The 24,757-nt window shown below is 38.5% G+C and overlaps 2 protein-coding genes across 12 annotated transcripts in view; one reads left to right on the top strand and one right to left on the bottom strand.

Moving 5' to 3' along the window:
* Positions 1-481: 481 nt before the first annotated feature.
* hyi (hydroxypyruvate isomerase) lies at positions 482-4,083 on the top strand. Its single transcript, XM_087783841.1, has 8 exons — positions 482-835; positions 908-1,019; positions 1,078-1,192; positions 1,439-1,517; positions 1,588-1,637; positions 1,705-1,774; positions 2,968-3,102; positions 3,171-4,083. The coding sequence occupies exons 1-8, from the start codon at positions 637-639 to the stop codon at positions 3,215-3,217; spliced, it is 807 nt and encodes a 268-aa protein (XP_087639967.1). The 5' UTR covers positions 482-636; the 3' UTR covers positions 3,218-4,083.
* The window catches only part of szt2 (SZT2 subunit of KICSTOR complex), a 62,107-nt gene continuing 40,818 nt past the window's right edge, over positions 3,469-24,757 (bottom strand). For 10 of the 11 annotated variants that reach the window (XM_087783839.1, XM_087783830.1, XM_087783840.1 and 7 more), the window contains 15 exons: positions 21,319-21,574; positions 21,079-21,158; positions 19,586-19,711; positions 18,993-19,195; positions 16,465-16,555; positions 16,260-16,340; positions 16,075-16,149; positions 12,331-12,396; positions 9,894-10,107; positions 8,771-8,948; positions 8,588-8,710; positions 6,641-7,154; positions 6,118-6,228; positions 4,553-4,621; positions 3,469-4,482 (listed from right to left, as the gene is read on the bottom strand). In XM_087783839.1, coding sequence (XP_087639965.1) covers positions 4,339-4,482; positions 4,553-4,621; positions 6,118-6,228; positions 6,641-7,154; positions 8,588-8,710; positions 8,771-8,948; positions 9,894-10,107; positions 12,331-12,396; positions 16,075-16,149; positions 16,260-16,340; positions 16,465-16,555; positions 18,993-19,195; positions 19,586-19,711; positions 21,079-21,158; positions 21,319-21,574 — 2,331 coding nt within the window. In that variant the 3' untranslated portion in view covers positions 3,469-4,338. The remainder of the gene's footprint in view (positions 4,483-4,552; positions 4,622-6,117; positions 6,229-6,640; positions 7,155-8,587; positions 8,711-8,770; positions 8,949-9,893; positions 10,108-12,330; positions 12,397-16,074; positions 16,150-16,259; positions 16,341-16,464; positions 16,556-18,992; positions 19,196-19,585; positions 19,712-21,078; positions 21,159-21,318; positions 21,575-24,757) is intronic. The other variant, XM_087783838.1, reaches the window with a different exon arrangement.

The raw sequence follows: 24,757 nt of genomic DNA on the forward strand, positions 1-24,757 counted from the left end.
TACTGTGGAACATTGAAACAAACGTGTTTTTTTAAGCAGGTAAATCCAAACTCGATCTGAACAGGTGAACTGGACTCACCTTGATCAGTATCGTGACGATGCATGTCGGCAGGAAAACTGTCAATAAAAAAGTGTGAAAACTAAAAAAAAAAAAAAAATCATGTGGGTTGAATCAAAGAGGTTTGTACCCTGGAAATATTATTATAAATTATTTTATTTCTGATAACAATTAGCAATTTGCCTTGCCTGGGCGAATGTAGTGCGCATGCGCGTCAATCACGCATTCTTTTACATTTTTAACTTTTTTTTTTCTTTTATACTTTATTAATATCGCGGAAAATAAAGTTTTTTATATAGATGATTCCATAACATGAATTTATATTGTATCACGTTTCAAACAAACATATTAATTTGTTACGCAAATCTTTTCCTCAACATTTTACGGTAAAAAGAAAAACAATTTATTTACGGTAAAAAAACAAAAAAAAATTAAGTTATAATTTCGATCGTGTCCACTTTTCAAATTTTATTATCGCTCTACAACTTTCCTACACTTCCGGTTCCCCCTCCGAGCGACTCGTCTCATCCGGGGAAGTTGAACTCGGGGTTGTTGACATCAGTATTTCACAGTAAAACATGTCGTCGCTTAAATTCTCCGCCAACATCTCCTGGTTGTTCACAGAACTCCCGGAGTTCAGTCAGCGGATCTACTCCGCCGCTGCCGCCGGCTTCCAGGCGGTGGAGGCGGCCTGGCTGTACGAGTGTGACCTGCAGCAGCTGCAGAGAGCCCGGGAGGAGACTGGGCTGGAGGTGGTCCTCATCAACACCCCCCCTGGTGCGTTCAGGGACCACCAGAATGTGCAGTAGTTGTTGGTGTTAAATTGTGCATTGTGTGTGGTTGGAACAGGGGATGTGGAGTCAGGAGATCTGGGTCTTGCTGCGGTCCCTGGACGAGAAGGTGAATTCAAACAGGGTCTGGATCTGGCCCTGAAGTACGCTCGAGGTTTGAAGTGCAAGAAGTAAGAACGCTTTTAAAAATCTTTTGTTAAGATTATAAAATGATGTCCTTCACTTTAGGATCCACCTGATGGCTGGCAGGATCCCTCAGGGCTCCCTCAGGGCCGTGGTCAGCCCGGAGATGGAGAGAACGTTTGTGAAGAACCTCCAGTGGGCGGCTCACGTCCTCGCCCAGGTTTGTGTCTCCTACCACCACCATGGCTGTTTCATAACGGTGCATTCGTGAGCTTTTACGAGTCAAACTCAAGGTCCAACTCTTATCGGTGAAGTTCTATAGGTTTTGGATTAACAAGTGGTTTCTACCTTCTCTGTCGCCCGGTTTGACCTTGAGGAAGAAAAACATTGATTTCTCAACCGATAAAATGTTGATAGCGTTCGATACGTGATCTCAAAGTGGCGTAACTGATGACTGTCGTTTCAGGAGGGGATGACGGGTCTGATCGAACCCATCAACTCCAGGATAACCGACCCCAGATACTTCCTGGACTCCCCCCATCAGGGTGAGGAATAGACTTTTCTCAACACCTTTAGATGATGCTGAGTTTCATCTCATCCCGTGACCTTCTGCAGCGGCTGAAATCCTGGAGAAAGTTGGACGTCCAAACATCAACCTGCAGATGGTAAATAAGCTTCACAAAAATCAAACACATCATTGATGTGTTTGTAACTTGACGTCAACCGTTGCAGGACATGTTTCACTGGCAGATCATGGACGGAAACCTGACGAGGAACATGGAGAAGTACCTCCCTCAGATCGGTACGTGGTCCACAGCTATAGCGCTATTGCTGTTGCTAACGCTTTGTAAATGCGTGAAAGGATTTGCAAATATATACGTGTATCCATACAGTGATCCACAAATGCGTAACTCGATTTGTAAACGTGTAATTCTGAGTAAGTGTGCACAAATCTAAAAGAAACTGACAAGTCAAACATCAAAAACATCGCACAAGTTCCAAAAAAAACAGACAAACCTGCTCTTTTTGTGGACTTCGCAACAGTCCTGCCATGGTTCAAGATCCGCAAATGAGTAGCAGGATTTGTAAACAAATGCATCAGCTGCGATGACACCTTCCCGCCAGTAGGGGGCGGATACACCTACATGCAGCCGACTAGAGTTGAAATGGTCACGAACAAGAACCAGACCTGGACATGACATGGTAAAAATAAAAATGTGTGAAAATTTGTGGCCGCAAAAAAAACGATCTTGGGGTATCAGGAATTAATTTAAATCTTTTAATTCATGGCATTTTACCCTGATTTAGTCATCAGCAAGTTGAGCTCATTGCTAAGCTATACGGCACTTAACCTCAAGATCGATGATTCGAGAACTGTCTAGTTCTTGTCACTTTCACGTGATGTTAAAAAAAAAAAAAAAAAATCTTGAAGTTTCATGAAGCAGCGTCATGTCGTTTAGAGATCAGTAGGTGGCGCCATCAGTTCCAAATTTAGATTTCTATTAAATCCACATATGAATCAACATTTTCACAAGTAATGATACAAGTAATCAAGTAAAAAAAGTCACTTTCAGGTCAAAACCCATTAGCCTAAATAAAGGCCAGTATAAACCTTTCTGCGACCTACTTGTGGGTCCCGACCCACCAGTTAACACTAGAAGTCCCAGCATTTTACTATCTAGACCCTTTTTACTACCTTTACTAAAAAAAATAATCTTATCTATGTTCCCATCCCAACACTTAACAACACCTTAATAGATAGATCGATTACCTTGCCAGGTTACAATTCCCTCTCAGCATGTTCCCTCCTGTGGTGCGACAATGATCGCATCATTTACATAACAAGGAGAGTGTCCCCAGGTGGTTTCCAGCTGATCGGCTGCCCCTTGGGGTTGATAGGTAGAAAAGCCAAATTGCTGCTCTCTGGTACTTCTTTTGTTCAGAACCACAACTCTACGTTAAGAGCCTTGTAAGTGAGATTTATTTCTCCACCAGGACACGTACAGGTCGCTCAGGTTCCTGGACGTAACGAACCCGACAGCCCGGGGGAGCTCGACTACACCTACCTGTTGACCAAGCTGGAGAACCTGGGCTACCAGGGGCACGTGGGCTGCGAATACAAGCCCCTCGGTCAGCGAGATACTTCTTCTCTGGAGCGCTTCCGATCGATACTCATCTTCTGCCTTGTTCTTCTGCAGGATCCACGGACCAAGGTCTGGGTTGGCTGAAACACTTCAGAAGATAATGACAAGCAGGACACTCGTGTTTTGAAGGACGTTACCTTTTAAAGGGTCGAACAGGAACATACTCGTATGTATTCTTTGTACAAGAGACTCACTGGTGGGCGATGTAGACACTTCCTGGACGGAGAGAAACACCTTGAAATTGTGAAACATTTCTAAGCTTCATACTGATTTTATTCTTTGTTCTTTTTGCCATTCCCTGAACTTAATTTCCGCCCATTGTTATGTGGCACAAAAGGAACCATCCAAACGATCATCACCAAGCATCCTGGCTCTTTATTCAGTAGTTCGAGAGTATAAAGTGTCCTGGAAGTGCAGAACACACACGCAGTGGATTTTCTTTTTGTACATAATTACAGTGGGTGTCCAAATTTACACAGTGATCACATATTTGTCCCTCTTCACATTATACATTTTAAGTTCAACGTCTAAACTTACTCGCCTTTATAAAAACCTCTTTGGCTTCAGTCGAAGTACATTTTAATGAGCCGATGGGACATGGTTCAAAAAAGAAATTAAAGCTTGTGCCAAACAACACTTCACACTCGCTTCTTTGAGGCACTTTTCATGGCGTCACGCGTGCGTTCGCTCCGCAGGTAAACATGTTCCATCCCTTCGCGATTTGACATGATTCTAGCTCAGGAGGCACTTCAGAGCTGTGGGATGTGGCGGCCGACCACGACATGGCCGTCGACCAGAAGGCACCAAGTAAACATCAGAAGTCCTCATGTGTGTCAACCTTTAAAGGGTGAACCGAAGAAGACTTCAGTGCAGTTTCAAAAGAAACTTTTACACTCATTTACAACTTTCTCTCACCCTCAAAAAAAAAAAGAAATCTCACAATAAAAATGCCAAAAGGTTCCACACACTCTCTCGCACTTTTATACAAGTTGTGCTCTTTTCAACGGCGCCGGGTCGAACTCCATGTTTTTGTTGACGAGTGACGGTGAAGAGAAGCTGCTCATGATTTCAGCGCCTCCACGGTAGCAGCCGATGGCCTTGATGAGAGTCATGTTCTGAGGCAGCACTGGCCAGGACACCATCCTTGCTTTCAAAAAAATGAGAGGAGTCATCGGTCAAATGGGCTTATATATTCGTCTGAACCCAGCGTGTGGAGCGGGGGCTACAGCAGGCCCGTCCAGAGGTTGAAGCAGGCCGTGTTGATGACAGACTCCAGGTGATGGTACATGGACACCAGCTGAGGAGGAGGGCTGCTGCTGGGCTGCTGCTGGGTCGGCAGCGGCTCCCGGAACACCACCTTTAGACTCTGAGCGGAGAGAAGAGACGCGGTGAGAAGATGGTTTTTATTATTAACTGATGTGGGTGAAGGATCGCACCGTTTTCCCCGCCTGGTTGTCCAGAAAGACCAGGACGAAGCAGTCTGTGAACTTCTGGTTGAGGACGGCCTGGAACGTGATGGAAAATGACTAGAATTACACGACTATACGAGGAGATGAACCTGTATTTCAGTGAGTTTGTTCGATAGTGAACAGAAGAGCATCTCACATCACGTGCTCGTTGAACTCGTAGATAAAAATGATTTACTCTTGTAGCATTTAAAACATTCTAACCATCAGAATCAGAATCAGAAATCCTTTATTTGTCCCGCGAGGGGAAATTCAGTTTAAACAACAGCAAGCGCAATACCTCAAATAAAAAAACACCCAGAAATAAAATAATAAAATGAAAAGAAAGATCATAATAGAATAGAATAAAAATCTGCCCTATATTATATATACACTATCATATTTGCAAAAATAACAAGACGAAAATAACAAGAAGAATTAGAGACTAGATTAGAGACGTGTAAGAAAATACCAATGCACATGTTTTACACAATACTGAAAAAATACTTTTATTTTTCGTGTTCATAACATTTTATTTCAATCATAGTTCTTTATGATTTCCATTATAATAAGTGTGTATGAAATAGTTGGTTTTTTTTTAAGGCGTTTGTTCATTTTTGTGTTGCAATTACACTTCTAGCCACTAAATAGCAGCAGTCATTACATCCTCTGCAACTTAAGAATGAAATGCTGTGAAATACTGACACTGACTGAGGACAGGAGGATACAGTTTGGAAAGATATTTCCTTTGCGAAACAAATGAAAGTAAGTAAGTAATTTATATTTATAGAGCGCTTTTCCAGACCAGGGTCACAAAGCGCTTAAAACAATCAAAATAATACTCAATAAAATATATACTTAAAAGGTCAAGATAACATCGAGAATAACACAAAAGCAGTCAAGAGGTCTGTAAACTCTGCAACGCTAGAGTCAAGTACTACAAATGTTTGTTTTTCTTCCTACAGTACGACAATATATCGTATGATTGCTCCAAAGTATCTGGAGTTTCTTTCCAACAAACACTACCAAACATATTAAGCACATAAACTCTGCCACCGATAATCACTAAATATTTAATGAAACATCCCGACTCTCCGTCTTCTCTACCCTCCAAAATATGCACAAGAATACACAAAATATATTCACTGATGATCTGTGATCAGTTCCAAGTTGATTTTTAAATACATAATTATGTATATAGAGTGGTCACTCGCAAAATCAATCTTTCGCAGATTCTTTTTTGCACATGGTACTGCATATAAAACGACATTATATTGTAGCAATTTCAGCTTCAAGCTTCTATTTCCGTGTTGGACCTGCTTAAGCTAAGAGCGACTCCGGGAAAATCCTTTACTGCGTTCTTAAGAGCCCTCCTAGGATCATCGTAACAGTAAAGATCTTCTTAACCATTCTAGGAAATGTGACCAAGTACAGTTTAATAAAGATTAATACAGATTGCAAAGGAGGGATTAAGATGTATTTGAATAGTGATAAATGAAACGGTCACTACTTTAGTTTTATGAAGGAGGTCTATTGTCACCATGAGGGACTCTCACCAAATACTGGATGCCGTTGTCATCGAAGTGTCTGCAGCTCTGAGGGAAGCGGTTCAGCAGAACTCGGATCAGACCCTGGTACCAGGCCGGGCTCATGGTCAGGAAACAGTCCTGCAGAATCACAGCCATCAACCAACATGTTGTCGTCTTTATGACCCACAGAATAGGTCAAAATATTTTACTCTCGTAGCATTTTAAACATTCTAACCATTAGAGGTGTAAGAAAATACCAATGCACTTCACTACACTACATGTTTTACACAATACTGAAAAAAATACTTTTATTTTTGGTGTTCATAACATTTTATTTAAATCATTGTTCTTTATGATTTTTATTTATATTAAGTGTGTAAGAAATAGTTGGCTTTTTTTTTTAAAGGCGTTTGTTCATTTTTGTGTTGCAATTACACTTCTAGTCACTAAAGGGCAGCAGTCATTACATCCTCTGCAACAACACAATAACCTGTGCAGGTAAGCAAGCCTGGATCTAATGCGACCTCTAAGGGTGACTCGTGAGGGTTACCAGCTGCGGGTCGATGTCTCCGATGGAGCGGCTCTGCACGGCGTCCAGCAGCTCCTCCAGCTCGGTGAAGGTCAGCTTGGAGAGCTTCAGCTTATCCGGCGCCAGGTGCTCTCCGTGGAACAGCCTCCTCCACAGGTAGTCGCGGCGGCAGTGACCCATGGCCTCCTCCACGTTCTTCTGGATCTGTCTGTGCGCGGACGCCACCTCGTTGTTGAGCAAGGGGAACAGCGGCGAGGGGTAGATGAGCGACTGGGACTTCTCCGCGGCGCCGCTCTTGGCCACCAGGGGGTAGAACTCGTTTCCGTCGCTGGGAGCCGAGGCGGCGGCGGATCCCTCCCAGAGGTCCTGCTCCGGGCTGCGGGAGCCGCCGGCGTCGGCTCTCTCGGTGGAGTGACGCCCCCCGAGCTCGGCCTGGTCCCGGTGGATCTGAGGGAGCTTCTTGAAGCGACGCATGTCCGCGGTCAGGCGGGGGAAGAGCTCCCTCTGGCTGGTCATGATCATGAAGAAGCGAAGTCTGCAACGACGGCGAGAAGGTTTGACGACAACGTCAGAAGACGAAAGGGTTTGTGTGTTGAAATATGACACTAAATCAGGCGCTTGACAACATTCTAAACAAGTGAAAAGTGGGATTACTTTTCAAAATTCCTTGAAATGTCATGAGAATACTACGACAGAGTATTAGGGGCCACTGGAAGTATTTATTTAATTTTTGATTATGAGGTAAAACAAGTATATATTACGTTTATCACAAGATTAAGATCATATTCATTACATTTACAATGAGATTAAAGTCATATTTACTACATTTACTAAAGATTAAAAATAATTATATTACATTTATCATGAGAGTAAAGTTACGACAAGATTAAAATGAGATATAATACAATTACCACAAGACAAAAGTCATATATATTGCATTAGCTACAAGATTTAAACCATATATATTACATTTATTATGAGATTTAAGTCGTATACATTACATTTACTACAAGATAAAAGTCATACATGTTGCATTAAATACAAGATTAAAGTTTTATGTAAGCATGTGCGTTACAGATGCTGTAAGTTGTATATGTTACATTTATCATTAATTCAAAGTTGTACACGTTACATTTGCTACCAAACTAAAGTTGTATATATATTACATCTAATACCAAACTAAAGTTGTATATATTACATTTATTAATAATTTAAACTTGTACACGTTACATTTGCTACTAAACTAAAGTTGTATATATATTACATCTAATACCAAACTAAAGTTGTATATATTACATTTATTAATAATTTAAACTTGTACACGTTACATTTGCTACTAAACTAAAGTTGTATATATATTACATCTAATACCAAACTAAAGTTGTATATATTACATTTATTATTAATTTAAAGTTGTACACATTACATTTGCTACCAAACTAAAGTTGTATTTATTACATTTATTATCAATTTAAATTTGGATATATTACATTTACTACCAAACTAAAGTTGTATTTATATAACATCTAATACCAATTTAAAGTTGTATATATTACATTTACAACCAAACTAAAGTTGTATATATATTACATCTTTGTTGAATTGCTGGGATCTATTTTTCCTTAATCAACTATAGTCTTACTTCAACTGTATAGTGTCTTGAGATAACTTTGTTATGATAAGACACTTTAAATAAAATTGAATTGAATTGAATTGAATCTAATACCAAACTAAAGTTGTATATATTACATTTATTATCACTTTAAAGTTGTATATATTACATTTATTATCACTTTAAAGTTGTATACATTACATTTAATACCAAACTAAAGTTGTATACATTAGGCGCTATATAAATAGAGATTATTATTATTATTATTATTATTATTATTATTATTATTAATCTAAAGTTGTATATATTAAAGTTACTACCAACTAAAGTCCCATCCATCCAGAGCTCATGCTCACCTGAGCAGGTGTCTCTCTGCATCAGACTGCTCCTCAAAAGGCGCAGCGTTGTGACAGACGACCAGCGAGACGTCGAAGTCGTCGTGGTGATGCAGACCCTCCAGGTCCTTGTAGGAGCCGGAGCTGAACAGACGACAAGCTTCACTCAGCAGGTCGAGGACAGGAGGTCGCGGACCGGGTTACCTGTTCCACACGGACACCAGGGCGTACTCGTGGAGGTCGGGCGAGGACTTCTTGTTGTCGGTGGAGACCACCGTCTTGGACATGCGGAGCGGCTTCATGCCGTAGGTGCCGGCGTGGTCCGTCATGTAGTTGTACAGCTGATGGGCGGTGATCATCCCTGTGGCCACGGAGAAGCTCCCTGATGGGGGGAAACAACAACTTTGTTTAAACTGTCTGTGGAAGTCAGTTTAACATGAAAGGAACCAAGAAGCTCAACTCTCCACTCTCTACAACACTTTTATTGCCAGTATTTTTATCATGATAAATCAAATAAATATGAATAAAAAAAAATAAAAAAAATAAACATGGAAGTGAACATATAAAAAAAAAAAATCATAATTAAATAAAATGAATCAATTAATTCAATTAAACCTTTTCCAAGTGCTGAGTCCATCTTGCAGTTGTAAACATATCAAAAGGTGTCAAGATAAGTCTCTTTTATTAAACCAAAGTTCTCAAAAAACAAGTTTTTGTTTCTACAATCCTGTAGAAGTGATCAGAGCACCTTGTTTTCTTCATTTTTCTATTGATGGTACAACTGAAGGGACATTTGTTTGTACAAAAATATGAATAAAAAGTAAATATTTAGGTATCAGCTCTTACATCAAACCTATATAAGACATGTTTCTTGATAAGAACTACTTAAGTTCTTACATCAATGGTTATGACATTGTACTGACAATTGCTTTTAGGCATTTTTAATGTTTTATTTTCTGTCTGTTGTCCACATGATACACACAATAAGTATTACTAAATATCAAATATTGCATTGATTGAGGTGTTGGTACAAAGAGTTTAATATTTTAGATATTTGGAGTATATAACAATGAAGTAATATCATTTTATAAATGATGACAGAAGTGTATATAATCAAATTTAAAAAAAAGTATTTCAAAATGTAATAATTTGTAAATGTAGCTTTGTGAGGAAAGATTCATCCCTTAAGGAAAATTTAAAAAAAAATACCTGAGCTTTAAAAATGATGACAATATATTGTGAAATATTAATCAAATAAAATGTAAGAACGAAAGGAAAGCCTTGAGTCACTTTGATGTGTCGAGCGGAAAGGCGGAGCTGAGCTCACCTTGGAAAACGTGGTTGCGGCCGAACTTGGGAATGTCGGGATGCTGGGAGATGAAGTCGTCCAGGAAGTCGGTGAGCTGGTAGCCCTGGCGCAGAGTCATGTGACAGCCCATCAGGTACTGGTGAACCACTCGCAGGTGGAAGTCGTAGCTGAAGGAGTGCACGTGCATCAGGTCGCGCACCTTATCGCACTCCTCGGTGAACAGCATGGTGAGCTGAGCCAGAAGACAAAGTTAGCACCACGCACACACTCGTAAGCACGTGCGTTAAAGATGCTCGTCTGACCCAACACACAACTGTTGTGTCTCCAGACGGAAGCTTTGATCAGGTCGTCTCTGATATCATAACATCAAATAACAACATATTTGACATAAAATAGTACATAAATATTATGTAAAATACACTTCTCACATGATCATCTACCTGTTATTTACTGTAAAGGAAAAGAAACATGTTTTCAGCAGAATTTATCTTAAGACAATGAAGAACTTTCTTTCTGAAATTTAGCAAAAGTGGAATGTGGGATTATTATTCAAAATTCCTCAAAATGTTCATCAGAATACAACGACTGAATATTAGGGCCACTTTAAGTATTTAGTTAATTTTTGATTATGAGGTAAAACTAGTATTTATTACATTTATCAGGAGATTATGATGAAATATATTACATTAACGACAACATTAAAATGAAATATATATTACATTAACGACAATATTAAAATGAAATATATTACATTAACGATGAGATTAAAGTCTTGTATTTAACATTTACCAAAGATTAAAATGAATTATATTACATTTATGACAAGATTAAAGTACTATATATAACATTTACCTAAGATTAAAATATAATATATTACATTTACGATGACATTAAACGCTTATTATTACATTTACTAAAGATTCAAATTAATTATACTGTATTTACTCAGGTAAATGTAATATATAAGATTTTAATCTTGAAATTAAAATGAATTATATTACATTTACGATCAGATTAAAGTCTTATTATTTCATTTACTAAAGATTAAAATAAATTATATTACATTTACTATGAGATTAAAATTAATTAAAGTAGTATGTATTACTTTTTACTATGAGATTAAAATGTAATATTTTACATTAATTGTGAGAGTAAAGTTTTATTATTAGAACAAAAAAAGAACACTAAACACTGTGTGAGATCAGTGAGAAAAATGAAAGCTTCAGGCCAGATTTTTTTGGGCGTCTGTGAGCGATAATTCCATAATAATCTGTAATTATACAGCACTTGATGGTGATCCGAGGAAAGAACAAATCGCTTTAACAGGGTCTTCAGGCCTTTTTGAAAGGCTTTGAAAATCCCACCCAGGTCGTGACGTGTCGACAGTCCTGCTGGAGATGCTCACGAACCTGGATGAGACTAAAAACTTTTCTTTTTTTGTCATCCGAATCATGTCACTGTTGAAGTTGTTGACGACATATTGAGGAATTGAACCCTTTTTTTTACTAAATCAAACCACTTTCAGACTGAAATAATCGATACAGATACAGATATAATTATACTTTCCTTCTGTGCCGCCCTGTAGAAAATACACAAACTGGTTATTTGTGCTTTAAGAAAATAAATAAGCGATTAAAACCCACAACAAATGAATGTATTAACAATATCATAGTTATAAAACACTTTAAAACACACACAACAGATCAAGATGAAATGTTATTGATTAAAGTATCATTTTCTAGTCACAGACTTTTCTGTCATGATGTCACAACTGACATGAAACACTGACCACTCGACTGGTATTTTAACTTAAAAAAGGTTCCCTTTTCATATAGTCTAGTGACAGTGGAATCATGACAACAAAAGCCAAAAATGTCATGGTTGAGCCTTAGTAGAAAATGAACGAGAGCATCATTTTTTCCAACAAAGACAATGAAGATTGATCAGCCAATCATCACCGATCGACAACCATCCCAATCAAGAGCATTCCAGCAAACACGGCGAGGAAGAGACTGGGGGTGGAAAAAAAAAAATCATGGCTCCATTCTCCAGCAGAACACACAAGAGGTACTTTGGATTAGGAGGATTGGAAGGTGACAGGAGCCCAACAACCAACGAAGCACAGCGCCAGGCAGCTTGTTTGAGAGTCAGAGAGGGAAAGATGAATCGCAGCTTTGAATCAGAACCGGGGCCGGGGAGAGTCTCTGCTAAGAAACCCCGGCCCGGAGTGAAGCGAGACCACCTGGAGATTCTTGACCCCGATGGTTTGATGGTTGCGCTCGATCACGAAAACCACCGCAGGGATACGAAAGGGAAGAGGGCAGAAGAAGACCAGGAGACTGGTGGCAGCAAGCAAAGCAGAGGAAAAAAGGGGGATAAGGAGGGGGGGAGAGGTCCGGGAGGAGGGGACGAGGACGGGGACACCACGCCCTGCAAAGGGTGGGCCGAGACATACCGCACAGTCAGACACTGGGGTGACATCTGGAAATGGCTTCAAACGAGGTTTGGTGAGAAGACTTCCCTGATGGAGAGATGACAGAGGGTGGGACTCCAGCAAACACAGACACAGACTGACGGAACCTCAGAAGATCTGATAACAACGATGTAATACACACGGGTCCGGCTTTTCATTTTGACCTGCATGAGGTGCATGAGACAGAAAAGGTGAACAAATTGATTATAGAGAAAATAATACGGGTTTTTGACTGAATTTTATGCGACCATTATGAGTTTGAACTGAAAATATAATTGATTTAGAAACGTTTTTGATCATATACTTTCATCATATGAATTCACCTTGTTGAAGTTTTTTGTCTATTATTTATAGACTATTTATTGTCTATATATGGTATTTTGGATTTACAATCTATATTTGAAAATGACCTGAAATTAACATCATATTTAATAATAATATACCATTTTATTTTAAATAATTCTCCATCAATCATATTCACATATTTTTCCTTATCCGTTTTGATTGGCTCAACAGTCCCAGTGCACAATAAAATGTATATGAAATTCCTGTGATCCATGATCCGTGCACAGTCTCTGCCTCTCCAAGTGTGAACTTGTCTGTTGCTATTACATTTATATTCTGGGATGTTTCGATGAAGACGTCGTTGTTATGGTTTGATGTTTACAAGGCCGATTACAGTGTTGATGGGAAATTGTACAGCAATCGGAGCTGGTGGGTTTATGTGTCGTCGACTGAACCTTGCAAGTGCACGCTTGATAGTAATCATAATAATGTATTTTTTATAATACAGTTCGAGACTGGAGGAGGTGTGCACGTGAGAGTGCATGTCCACCATGTGCTGTGTTAATGATGGGAACACAAGAGACTAAATACAAGAATTATTTGTAGTTTTGTGTAGACACACATAGAACCAGCTTTTTGTATATTATTGGGACTATAATCTGTTGATTTCAATATAATCGACTTAAAATAGAAAATTATAAAGTAAATACATGTTTTATATTTAAATACAATTGACAGGTATTTTCTTCAGCACAGGTTAAAGTTCACAGTCTTGCAGAACGAGCAGCAACGAGCACCGCGAGGTCAGCGAGGTTGATCTTCACATGGGAAAGAAACATTTGTACTTGAATTTGATTAAAAATACACGCCAAGTACACGTAACCTCAATACAGCTCAATACATTAAAATAACATTTGCAACGTATATCTGGCACCATTTAATTTTCAGTTAATGAAACCTAAATTGGAAAAAGGAGCGACTTTTCTAATAAAAGTTCAAATAAAAAAATGATAATCTGTGACTAATAATTGTGGTTTAAAAAGGCTCAGGTCAAAATGTTGGTGACAATAAAAAAAAAAAAAATTATATATATAATAAATAAAATATGAAGGTACATTAAAAAGAAATTCAATTGAGCCATCAAAAAATGATTTTAAGATTTTAACTCTTGTGTCATCTCTGGCTCAAGGTGAACCTCCAGAGATAACACAAGGGATACCAAAAACACATTTATTTTCTGGCCTTTGGTTCATCTCGACCCTGAGATAACACAAGGGTGACTATATTTCAGCAGATCCTTCATCAGTAATGTTTAACAACAACCATCCAAACACTCATTGAGTAAATACTTTGCTGAAGGCATCATTTGATTTCTTCAGCTCAATAAAAAGGCTTTATTTCCTTTCCTGCAAAAGACCCTTTAAAGGCTTCAAATCTAACATACAGACATGTGGAAGATGATTGTAGCGAGTCTTCTTTCATTTATCAAACGAGTTTAATCTAATAACTGGTATCAAACCTTCTCCATGTTTTCTTGATAATAACAGCTTAAGCTAAACATACATAGCCATGACATTGTTCTGACCAAATGTGTATTTTATCTTCAAGACAAACAAGCTCAAGGTCCTTTAAATACATTCATGTGAAAACAGTCAAATCTTTCATTTACAACAAACAAAAAGCGAATCGTGAATTCACTTGCAGAGGTCGTTGGGAGGAGAAGAATTATTCGCCGAAGTCACTTTAGGAGTCTTGGATTCATGGTTTAATTAAAGCCTCTTGATGGATATGAGAGCTGGTCAGTAAAACGCTTCATCAGAAGACACTCACCACTGATCCTCACCATGGAGAATAAACAACAGCATTTTAACTACCAACCTCTCAAACCAGTGCAACTAATAATGTTGGGTCTGCTTAACACAGAGATCAAAACATTTCTTTTACCTTATTTGTAGGTTTTAACTTTAACCATTACCACAAACAAGATGCTACATTTGGACATTAGTAGTTAAATAGCAGAAAAAACACCATTATAGCCTTTTTATCACACGACAGATAAACCCTTTTCCACAATATTGTAGAAATTGTTACAACATTTTAATTAAATTTGATATATGTGGTGTGTTATTATGTTGTTGTCCAAGAAAGAATATTGAATAGTTTTGACCAGTTCTTATTTGATACAAAAAAGGATTTTCTTTTTAATTTGTTGACAAAATAATTAAAAGAATAGACATTAAACAATGTACTGTTACATATAGGCAGTATAATGGTTCAGGCATCACAAGATGCCAAACATACCAGTTATACTTCTGAAATATGACATGATCATTATTGATAAATCAAAATCTATTAGAAGATCAGAACCTCCAGCAACATTTAACCTCTGCACCACCAAAATAACTACCAATTATGACAACAACAGTTAAAACTCTTCTTATGTCCGATTCACACTGGATAAGTATTACCAGGGGACCTCTGGTAATTTGTAATAATTAAGGAGAATCTCTGAGTTTTAATCCCGTGCCAATGTGCCATGTCAGTGATTTGTAATGTAATAATTACGCCGCAAATTACCTACTGTAATTCGCCAAACAAAGACGTCAGGTGATAGTACTAATCCGTGTGAATCCGAATGTCTGTGTTTTTAATTCTAAATGCGGCAGATATGCCACTGTAACGGACTTCTAGGCACTCGCCATTGGGTTAATATTTGCTTCCACTGTTTTATTTTGAAGGGATTGAAAAGGAAGTCGATTGAGTTTGTTGTTGTTTGGGGTGTGTTCCACATGACAAAAGTAAGGAAGACTTGCGCGCTGCACAGCTACAAACTAAGTTCCAGCCTCATTGTTTCCCACACGAATACACTCGGTTACACCACTGTAACATACTGTGTCTGTGTCTTCTGTAAGAATAATGTTGGGGCAAAGTTATGTGCTGGGCAGCGCTCTCGCTGTTGACCGTGTGAAAAAGAAAATAAACAGTTTTCCACTTTATCTTCTCTTAAAGAAGAACACTTGGTTACACTCACTTTCTCTTTCAGTAATTGTGCTCCTTTTTACATCTGTATCTCTACGTAATGTCAGTAAAAATGACTATTTTACATAAAGCAGAAGAGGAGGGGTAATTCACAAAACACAGAGGTCCCCAGGTAATACTTATCCCGTGCGAATAAGACTTTTGTCACTATTAAGAATTATTCCTGATAATAATGAGAGATTGGATACGCTGGACAGTTTCCTGAACATAATTTAATAGAATTAAAGGCCATTATTGTTAATTAAAAACCATTAAAAACATTTATTCGTAATCCTCAAAAAAAGTCTTTCTGTAGAAGGAATCAAAATGTTTTAATTAATTACTTAACTCTCAGATTGAATGTTTCTTTCCTGCCTCCAGTGAATGAATTCAAGACACCAGGACCACCAGTGAAACATTTACCTGAGAGTTGACGGTCTGGCCCATAGGAATGCGGGAACACTCCAGTGCGTACTGCTTCACACAGAAGTAACATCCCTGGGAGAGAGAGACGGGGAAGTTACTCTGGAATATTATGCTGAGCGCGTGGGGATGCTCAGGGGAGTCGAGCAACATGTATTTTTCAGATTCGGGGGATCTGAGCTCACCTGGAAAGCCAGTTCCATCAACACGATGCCACCGGGGAGAGCTCTCTGAAGGTGGTAGGCTGATGTGGCGGATGGTGGAGCCTGAGAAGGAACCAAATGGAACAAATGCAACGGGTTTGGTAAAAGCATGTGCATGTTTGACATGATGTAGTGTACGATGCCAGAGACATTCTCTTTTAACCAGCGACTCCAGTCTTCCACTGACCTTGGAACTGTCCTCACTTTTTTGTTTGACATACGAGAAAGACATCCTCCCTTCAGAGGAGTTCAGCATGGCAGCACGGGCCCGAGCAATGCTGCAAGAGAGGCAAGGATTTGTGATGAAGAGAAATAATGCAATGATCCTGACAGAGCACAAAATAACAAACACCCATGGAGCTTCTATTGAACGTAGCAGCATCTGGACCAGCATCATCAGCTGTGGGGCAGCTGTGCTGCGAGATCAAGTGTCAGAATTAAATGGAAACAAATGACTAATAGATGAGAGAGGCTCGTAGGGCTGGGAATCCACATTGTTTCAAGGATGAGGGAATGAAGTTATATTTATGGTAGAAGAACGATGGGGAACTATGAGGAAAATAGTTTCATTCCAAAAACATCTGTAATGTTGAAAGATTTCAAGGACCTTTATTGACATTACATTCACGAGGAATTGAACGGAATGAGTTCCTGAGGCCCAGTGATAAAGAGATGCATAAGAAGAAGAGACAAAACATAAGCAATAATAACCATATTCATAATCCATGTCAACTCTAGTTTACATCTGTCAGCTTCAGGAGGTGTTGAGCAATTGCAGATTAAGATAACTCAAGGAGGTAAACAAAAAATAAATAACATATTATTCATCATGTAAATACAAACATATATATTATATTTAATTATTACTGAATAATAATAAAAAAAACTCAAAAAAATCAACATTCGTATCTTTCTATATTATTCTTGATTTAATTTTTTTTATTATTATTAAATATTTGCTTGGACTCCATAACATTTATAATATAAAGTAAAAATCCAAGTACATCTTAACAAGGAGGAAGAAGAACAATATATATATATATATATATATATATATTCAAATGTTATAATTTAAGTGTGTCTTAAATAGATCTTGGACCTCTATTGTACTCATCAGTATGTGTCCGTTTGTATAAAACTCTCTTTTCATTGAAATATTAGAAAGTGTGCTTAAGCCCCGCCCACTAAAACACTTTCCACCCCCAGGGGACTCGTTGTATAAACAAAGCTGGTGTGAGTACAGCTGGCTGGAGGAGATGTGAGGCCCATTATTACATCATAATGGATCTTAACCTCTCGTTTGCCGAGACGGGGGAGAACTTTACAAAGTACCGTAATTTCCGGACTCTAAGCCGCTACTTCGTTTTTTACGTCTACTAGTGGACCCTAAATGCGTGGAGCCGTGTCAAAACATCAGCCATCAACAACGGGTTCCGAAAGCCTGGACTGCTGCGTGATGAAGAGGACGGTGTGTGCTCAGGTGACAGAGAACACGAGGAGACTGAAGTGAGTGAGTAGATCCTGCAGCTGTTTAATTCTAACACTGAATTAAAGGACTCTAGGAGGGTTTTAGTGAGCAGGAGGAAGACGAAGAAGGCAATCAGTGAATAAATAAGCATTTGCAATATGTTATTCGTTCTGTTATAACGTTTGTTTACCAAGCGGATTTAAGAAAAAAGTAAAAAAATCGTATGTAATAGATTTCTGTGTTAATATCGCACATAATACATTGTTTTTCGTTTCTCTGTATAGAAAATGTTTTCTTTTTCATCGGTCACTTATGCTGTGATTGCGTGCATTAAGACACATTATTCACGTCAGGCAGGTGGTGCAGGTAGACCTACGTCTCTGTGTTGGGTGTATTTTCCTTTGGATTAATGTGAATTCCACATTGATAGCTGCCTTTTTTGGATTTCTGTTGGACATGAGCATTGGGTCTTTGGGTATTTTGTCTTTGGGTCGATCGCGGTTGTTTAAGTTAAGTGTTAACTGTTCATTTAGTCCTCCGTCGTGGAGCGCCTTTTGTTGATTAATTAAAAATAAGATAGTGAGTAAATACATTCTAGTGTCCTTCAGAATCTGCTTTGGTGGGTGTTTTGTCATTTTTCTAAAATAACTGCTGCCACAGCTGAGCTGTCATTGAGACGGTCAGTTGCAATAAGAAGATTTGATGAACATTTTTGAGCTAATTTTTAATATTAAAACATGAGATATATGCGACGTAAAATCCTGGTGCGGCTCATAGAAGTACAAAATAGATTTTCTTTCTAAAATAAGAGCATGCAGCTTTTAATCCGGTGCGCTCTGTAGTCCGGAATTTACGGTAATAAGTTTCAAACATCATCATGATGAGAGACTTACTGTATCTTGAAGAGGAAGATTTAATACATTTGAGTGAGTCAGAGTTGGGTTTTCACATTATTGCCCTTTAAATGACCTTAAAAGCTGCCTTAAGAAAAGATTAAATTAAATATGTAGACCCTCTGTTGTCCTCCATGACAGCTTAAGAGCAGTCAAACATATTTTTTGTCAGAAAATATAAAAGCTCAATGTCTGAAATTAGTCTTCTTACTTGAGCGCTACAATGAAGTGCTTCATAATAAGAACTAGGCAACACAGTGGGTGAACTATAGAGAATAAAAGTCTGATTTGAAGAATAATTACTAAATAGACTGAACACGTCTTATTTGATTCAAGAGTAAAAGTGGTTCAGACCTGCGAGCAGGAGACTGAGGCCGGACCTGGACCAGGATGAAGCCCATACTCTGTAGGTACTGGACATACTGCTGAAGGAAGCTGCTGGAAATGTCAAGCAGCCACGACTCCTCCTTCAGTCTGCTGGGCAGCATGTCTGCAGAGTCGGTGCTGTAGCTCCGGTCTCGACCCGATGCCGTCGAGTCGTTAGAGCGATGGCGTTTCTGCAGCACACAAAACATACTTCTTAAGACGATTCTATTTGTTCAGGCTTTTCCTTGATTTTCTGGAACTCCAGTGTTGTTCTCAGTATTATCTTGATCTTTAAAGTATATACTTTTTTGAGTATTGTTTTGATTGTTTAAGCGCTTTGTGACCCTGGTCTGGAAAAGCGCTATATAAATAAAAAAATATATATATATATAATAATATATAATAATAATACTTTCCAGTGGGAGAAAAAGAGGACTTGTATATATTGGCGGTGGGCAAATGGCAGGAACAGTTATAGATTGAACTAAAATATAATTTAACATTGATTTAAATGGAGAAAACAAATTGGTAAAACATTAGTTTGTGACTTCAAGTTTAAGAAAGTAATCAAGATTTTGCACCTTCAGTGGTGGTGGGACAGCATGTTCTTCTTGGATGTGCTTGCGAAAGACTGGGTCAAAAAGAAGCGGAGTAGCACAGTAGTGGACCAGCCTGGAGGAATGCTTCAAAGTTTCCAAATCTGCCAGCTGTGGAAAGATTTCAAGGACTTTTATTGACATTATATTCACGAGGAATTGAGCAAAAGTAGTTCCTGAATCTCAGTGATAAAGAGATGCATCAGAAGAAGAGACAGACGAACCATAATAAATAATAATAATATTCATAATCCATGTAAATTTATGAATTATTAAACTGCTTTAAATAAACTCTCATGGTCATCTTCATCAAGATCCGACTCATTGAGGGCTGAAGTTAAACTAAAATACCTTAATCACAACTAATCATGTGTAAACTCAACTTGTTCTGAGTCATTGAATTAATGTGAAAGACAAAAGCAAGTGGAAAGAATTTACCATCGTTGCAGCCTCTCTCAATGTGCTGACTAATGGTTTTTAATAGAAGGCCAGCATGTGATATTTCTGGGGGAGAGATGGTGGCAGCTTCATAATAAGTCTGGATATTAACCACTTAAAACTATAGATTTCCCAACAGAGTGAGCCGTAATTGTGGCTTCATGAAGACATGAACGGAACATTTCTCCCGACACTGATGTCACATCTTGTTAGAAATCTCCATCAATGGAGGAGAATTTGGAAAAAAAAAAAAAAAGACTTTTGGACAAAAGGTTTTTCATGTTTTTTCTGTCTTGTATGATTTAGATTTTCAAACTCAACCACACGAGGAGACAAAATATTAAAGACAGTCCAAGTCACAAGTTGAAAGAAATGTAATCTATGTTGACATATTATGTAAACTGTCTCCATATTTGCTGAGGACTATAGATGGAAAGTAGCATTATGCTAAATCTGGTGCAGCCATCTTTTTAATGTTACTGCACATTGTCCTTTGAACTAAACTAATGTTTTCTGAATATTGAATATTAATGGATCATGAGAGTCTCATTAAGATATTGTCTTTTTAGTAGAAGAACATCCACCTGATTTCCATCAACTTCACGTCTTCACAAATGTTAAGTTAGCTTTACCTTTATCTTCAAGGATCACTTTATTAACACTGATTACTATTAAGTCAAATTTTTTATCTTTTGACCCAAATAAATTAACATGAATTTGGCTGCCAGCTTTTGAGTTGGACGATGGTTTAAAGCAGTACAATGTAGTGATGTTGCTGGAAGTCTTGTACATTAAATAAAGAAAATAATTCCATTGCAGGATTTAAAGATCTTGCAAAAGTTTGACAGTTATCTATCAAGTTAAGACTCCAGTGATAATTAAAAACATAAATAACATTGTGCTTTTACTGTGGATAAACTGTGATATCATAACGCTTGCTCTCGTCAGTGTGCTGCCTTTAATTTCACTTATTTATTTTGATTAAATTTCAATACCAGAGGGTGTCAGCTGAGTTCAAGGTGCAGTGAAGTTCAACTTACCGAGATGGGCATGTTGGATTGAGCCGACCTCTGCTGCCACGTCACGAATAGATTCTCGATCTTCATCTGCTTCTCCAGCTCTGCCAGACAAACGCACGTCAGTGGCAGCGAGTCTTAAAGCAGTCGTAGTAACAACTGTTGTCGTAGCTTCAAAATCAACAATCGCTTCGGTAAGATTTGTCTGGTCGATGGTATTGAAATGGTGTCACTGGTGTTTGGAGTAACATGGCCGACACAAACCTCTTCTCTCCACCGCCTTGATGTCCAACAGCTGACCCCCATGTCGGGCCACGGCGTCTCCATCCATCAGTGGTCGGATGGTGCAGACGTCCCGCAGGGCCTCATCAAAGGGCAATAGCTCGGAAGGGAAGTGGAGCGGAGCCAGGCTACGACCGGAACCGGAGAGTCGGCCCTGCTCCTTACTGGGCAGGGGAGGAACCGGGCTTCTCAGCAGGGCGTCGGGCTCAACGGAGGGGCTGAGGAAGGGATTTGGATCCTTGAAAGAAAAGAAAAGTATTTGAGCTCAAGTGACTCATCTAAGGGTCGAGTTCCATTGATTCATGTGCAGCTCAAGACAGACGGAGAGAGAAAATCATTTTTCTTTTTATAAATAGCACCTTTCAGAACTCGTAGACATCCGGACCCTGAATTAGACCTAGACTACTGAAGTGTTTGGTTTGGATCAATTTATACAAGCTTGATCTTGGCTTTCATGGTGCTTTGTCAAAAGTTACTAAACAATACGATTATTACCGTTCTTTCATATTTACCACCCGTTTCCACCTAACCTGCACTCTCTTCTTCAACTCCCTCGTTCTCTGTCCATTACTCTGTATTAACGACTCGCAGCGATTCATTTGTTACCGACTGATATATACACATTTTTAGCATGTTTAGAAGGATTGTCTTAAGTTTTTAAGTAACTAAATAAACGTTCTCCTTTTTAATTTCAATGTACGTTTAAGTTGACCTTATCTTAATGATATATTTACTACTTTATCTTAACAATCCCAATGAAAGAAAACATTTAAACATTCATTTTTTTAATGGAGTATGAATTACTTCTTACGTATGGAAAAAATGTATGGCGTGATGCACCTATTAGGGCTCGGTAATGTCGTAATATAATTATATTAAATAAATGATCATAAAAGTGGAACCAAGTCATATTTTTGAATTAATTTTTCACAATTATGTATTGGTATCTTTATTTTTGCATGATAATTATTCAGGTACTAGAACCCTCTAGATATTTTTTAAACGATGCTCTTACTCTACTATGTATCTTCATTTGGGGCGACCCACCTGGAGGCTCAACCCTTCAGGGATAGTTCACCCAAAATGTAAATATAACTCAGTTTCTACTACCCTCTGAAATTCTCCCAACCCTTGGTCACAAGAGGGTGATAAGAAAAAGAGTGGCATTAGAATATTAGGTGAACTATCATTTGTTTTGTTCAAAAATTCACATGCATTATGGCGCAATGGTGCCATTGCAGTTACACTGTTCTGAAACAAGGAGAATCTAGAAACAGCATTTTGAATCTTGCATTTTGCGAGATTTACTTTCACCTAATTCCACCAACCCAAGTATAGATTAATAAAAATGAAGGGACAATTTAGGCTCAAAAGATAAATGAGTCTGGGATAATGTTCCTACAGCCATTAGCAGTACCCTGCTTCTGTGAATTAAACTTTAGTAGAGAGTACAATAACTGGACCCCTTCCATACAAATCAAGAACAATAGAAAAAATGAACAAGAAAAAGTGTGCTTGTGATAAACAGGGTCAGAAACTGAATAGATGTCCTGCAGCACAGCATCTCTAACTCGGCTATGAAGCCCAGCTCAAGATTGAAGTGTTGATAGTTGCATTCAATTCCCACAGCTCTGTCAGTGCGTCATGTTAAGGGAACTTTGGGGCGAGTTTGCTTAGCAGAGCAGCTCCGGGGCCAGATGCCCGACTGTGGCAGAGCTGGCTGCGACATGCCCACAAGCCGCAGGGTCAGAGCGAGCACCCTCTGCTTCTCATCAGGACCATGACAGATGAAGCTCCGTTCAGGCAAATTTTTATGCTGCTCTGACTTTGCTCTCCGTCTGCATTCATTAGTAATGCAGCGATGAAGAGAAAGGCCATCGGAAGGAATAGAAAAAGTTTTATTCCTGCCATTCTCTTAGCTGGCTTTCTAATTGGCCGTCGGGGGGGTGGTGGTGGGGGGGGGGGGAGAGGCTGAGAGCATTTGGTGTCTTTCTTCGCTATGACAGAGCTGCTTCTTGGCAATATATCTGAGACGCTTTCAGACTCTTTACCATTTGATTTCAGAGAAAAAACACAGATGGGAGAAATATCTACAGTGCTGTCCACAGAGGACACCTTTAAAGAGAACCCTGTTTGAATTTACACACTCATGATGTATTCCAAATTGTATGCTATTGATACATTTAAATTATTATTCAATAACTCATGTGAAAACCCAATTCTCCTGTCTCACTCGCATGTTTCAAATGTTGAAGTCTTCCTCTCTAAGATGCAGTAAGTCTCTCATCATGACCATGTTTTGAACTTATTACTTAATAAAGTTCTTCCCTGTCTGCTCTTGTAAGCTCTTTTTCTCAGAGATTTCAGAGTCCATTATGATGTAATAATGTCTTCACTCCTCCTCCAGCCAGCTGTTATCGAGCCCTGCTTTGTTTATACAATGAGACCCTTTGAGACTTCAGGGATTGATGACGCATGGCGACAAACCTTGATGCTTGACCAATCACAGCAGAGTTTTTGTAGTAAACAGGATTTCATGCAGTAAAACTAAGAGTTTTCAGTGGGCGGGGCTTAATCACTTTTTCTAATGTAAAAATGTAAATGAAAAGAGACTTTAATCAACACATTAGTTGCCTTTTTATAATCTTTCTTGACCTACATTTTATTTCCCTTGGTCCATCAATAGACTATTGTTTAACAATTCTGCCTTTTTTATATTTATATATATATTTTTCACATATCATGAATTGTCATTAATTTAAATGTCATTATGGTCATTTTTAATATTAATCTTTTTTATTTTGTTCCATCCTCTCTTTTTTTTTTTTACTTCACAAAGCCACATAAAATGTAGTTTTTAAGAGAGATTTAAATTGCCCAGTCATGCTGTATTAAAACAAAATGTTCATGTTTGGAATTCCAGATCCAAACATTCATCAGAGCTTCTTCTGGTGAAACAAACTCAAAACTGTGGGCTTTATCTCCTTCTGCTTCACTATCCTCTGACAAAGCTGTCAGAAGTAAGGATGAAGCTGCCGTCCTAAGAAGTGCTACGGAGTGAGTGAAGTAGTAAACGACTAAAGTTCAACAGATATTTAAATGTGCTTGTTAAGCAGTTTTGAACTTGAGGCACAAGACTAAAGATTGTAGTAACGTCGCTCATCTCACGCCTGCTATGGGGGAGCGGATCATAAATAATTCTCAAGGATAAATGGAAGCTGACGAGGGCTAAGTGTTTTATTTTGAACAAGGCTGGTGATATGGCGCGGCTGTAATTCTAGCCATATGAAAGAGCTAATAAAAAACCATTGAGAAATACAGAAGTGTCATAAAAAAGTGCTAAGTCACACGTTTTTATTTGCTCGGCCTCGGTTCTACTCTAAATTATAATGTTTATCGTGCAGGATGGCGAACAGAAACA

This window comes from Callionymus lyra, chromosome 2, assembly GCF_982586985.1.
Source record: "Callionymus lyra chromosome 2, fCalLyr1.hap1.1, whole genome shotgun sequence".
Taxonomy (NCBI): domain Eukaryota; kingdom Metazoa; phylum Chordata; class Actinopteri; order Syngnathiformes; family Callionymidae; genus Callionymus; species Callionymus lyra.

Bases quoted from the DNA above. Each gene is read 5' to 3' on its own strand.
- hyi (XM_087783841.1), top strand. From the start codon at position 637: ATGTCGTCGCTTAAATTCTCCGCCAACATCTCCTGGTTGTTCACAGAA. The intron at 836-907 runs GTGCGTTCAGGG...TGGTTGGAACAG, and splicing joins CCTCATCAACACCCCCCCTG to GGGATGTGGAGTCAGGAGAT. The intron at 1,638-1,704 runs GTAAATAAGCTT...CAACCGTTGCAG, and splicing joins CAAACATCAACCTGCAGATG to GACATGTTTCACTGGCAGAT.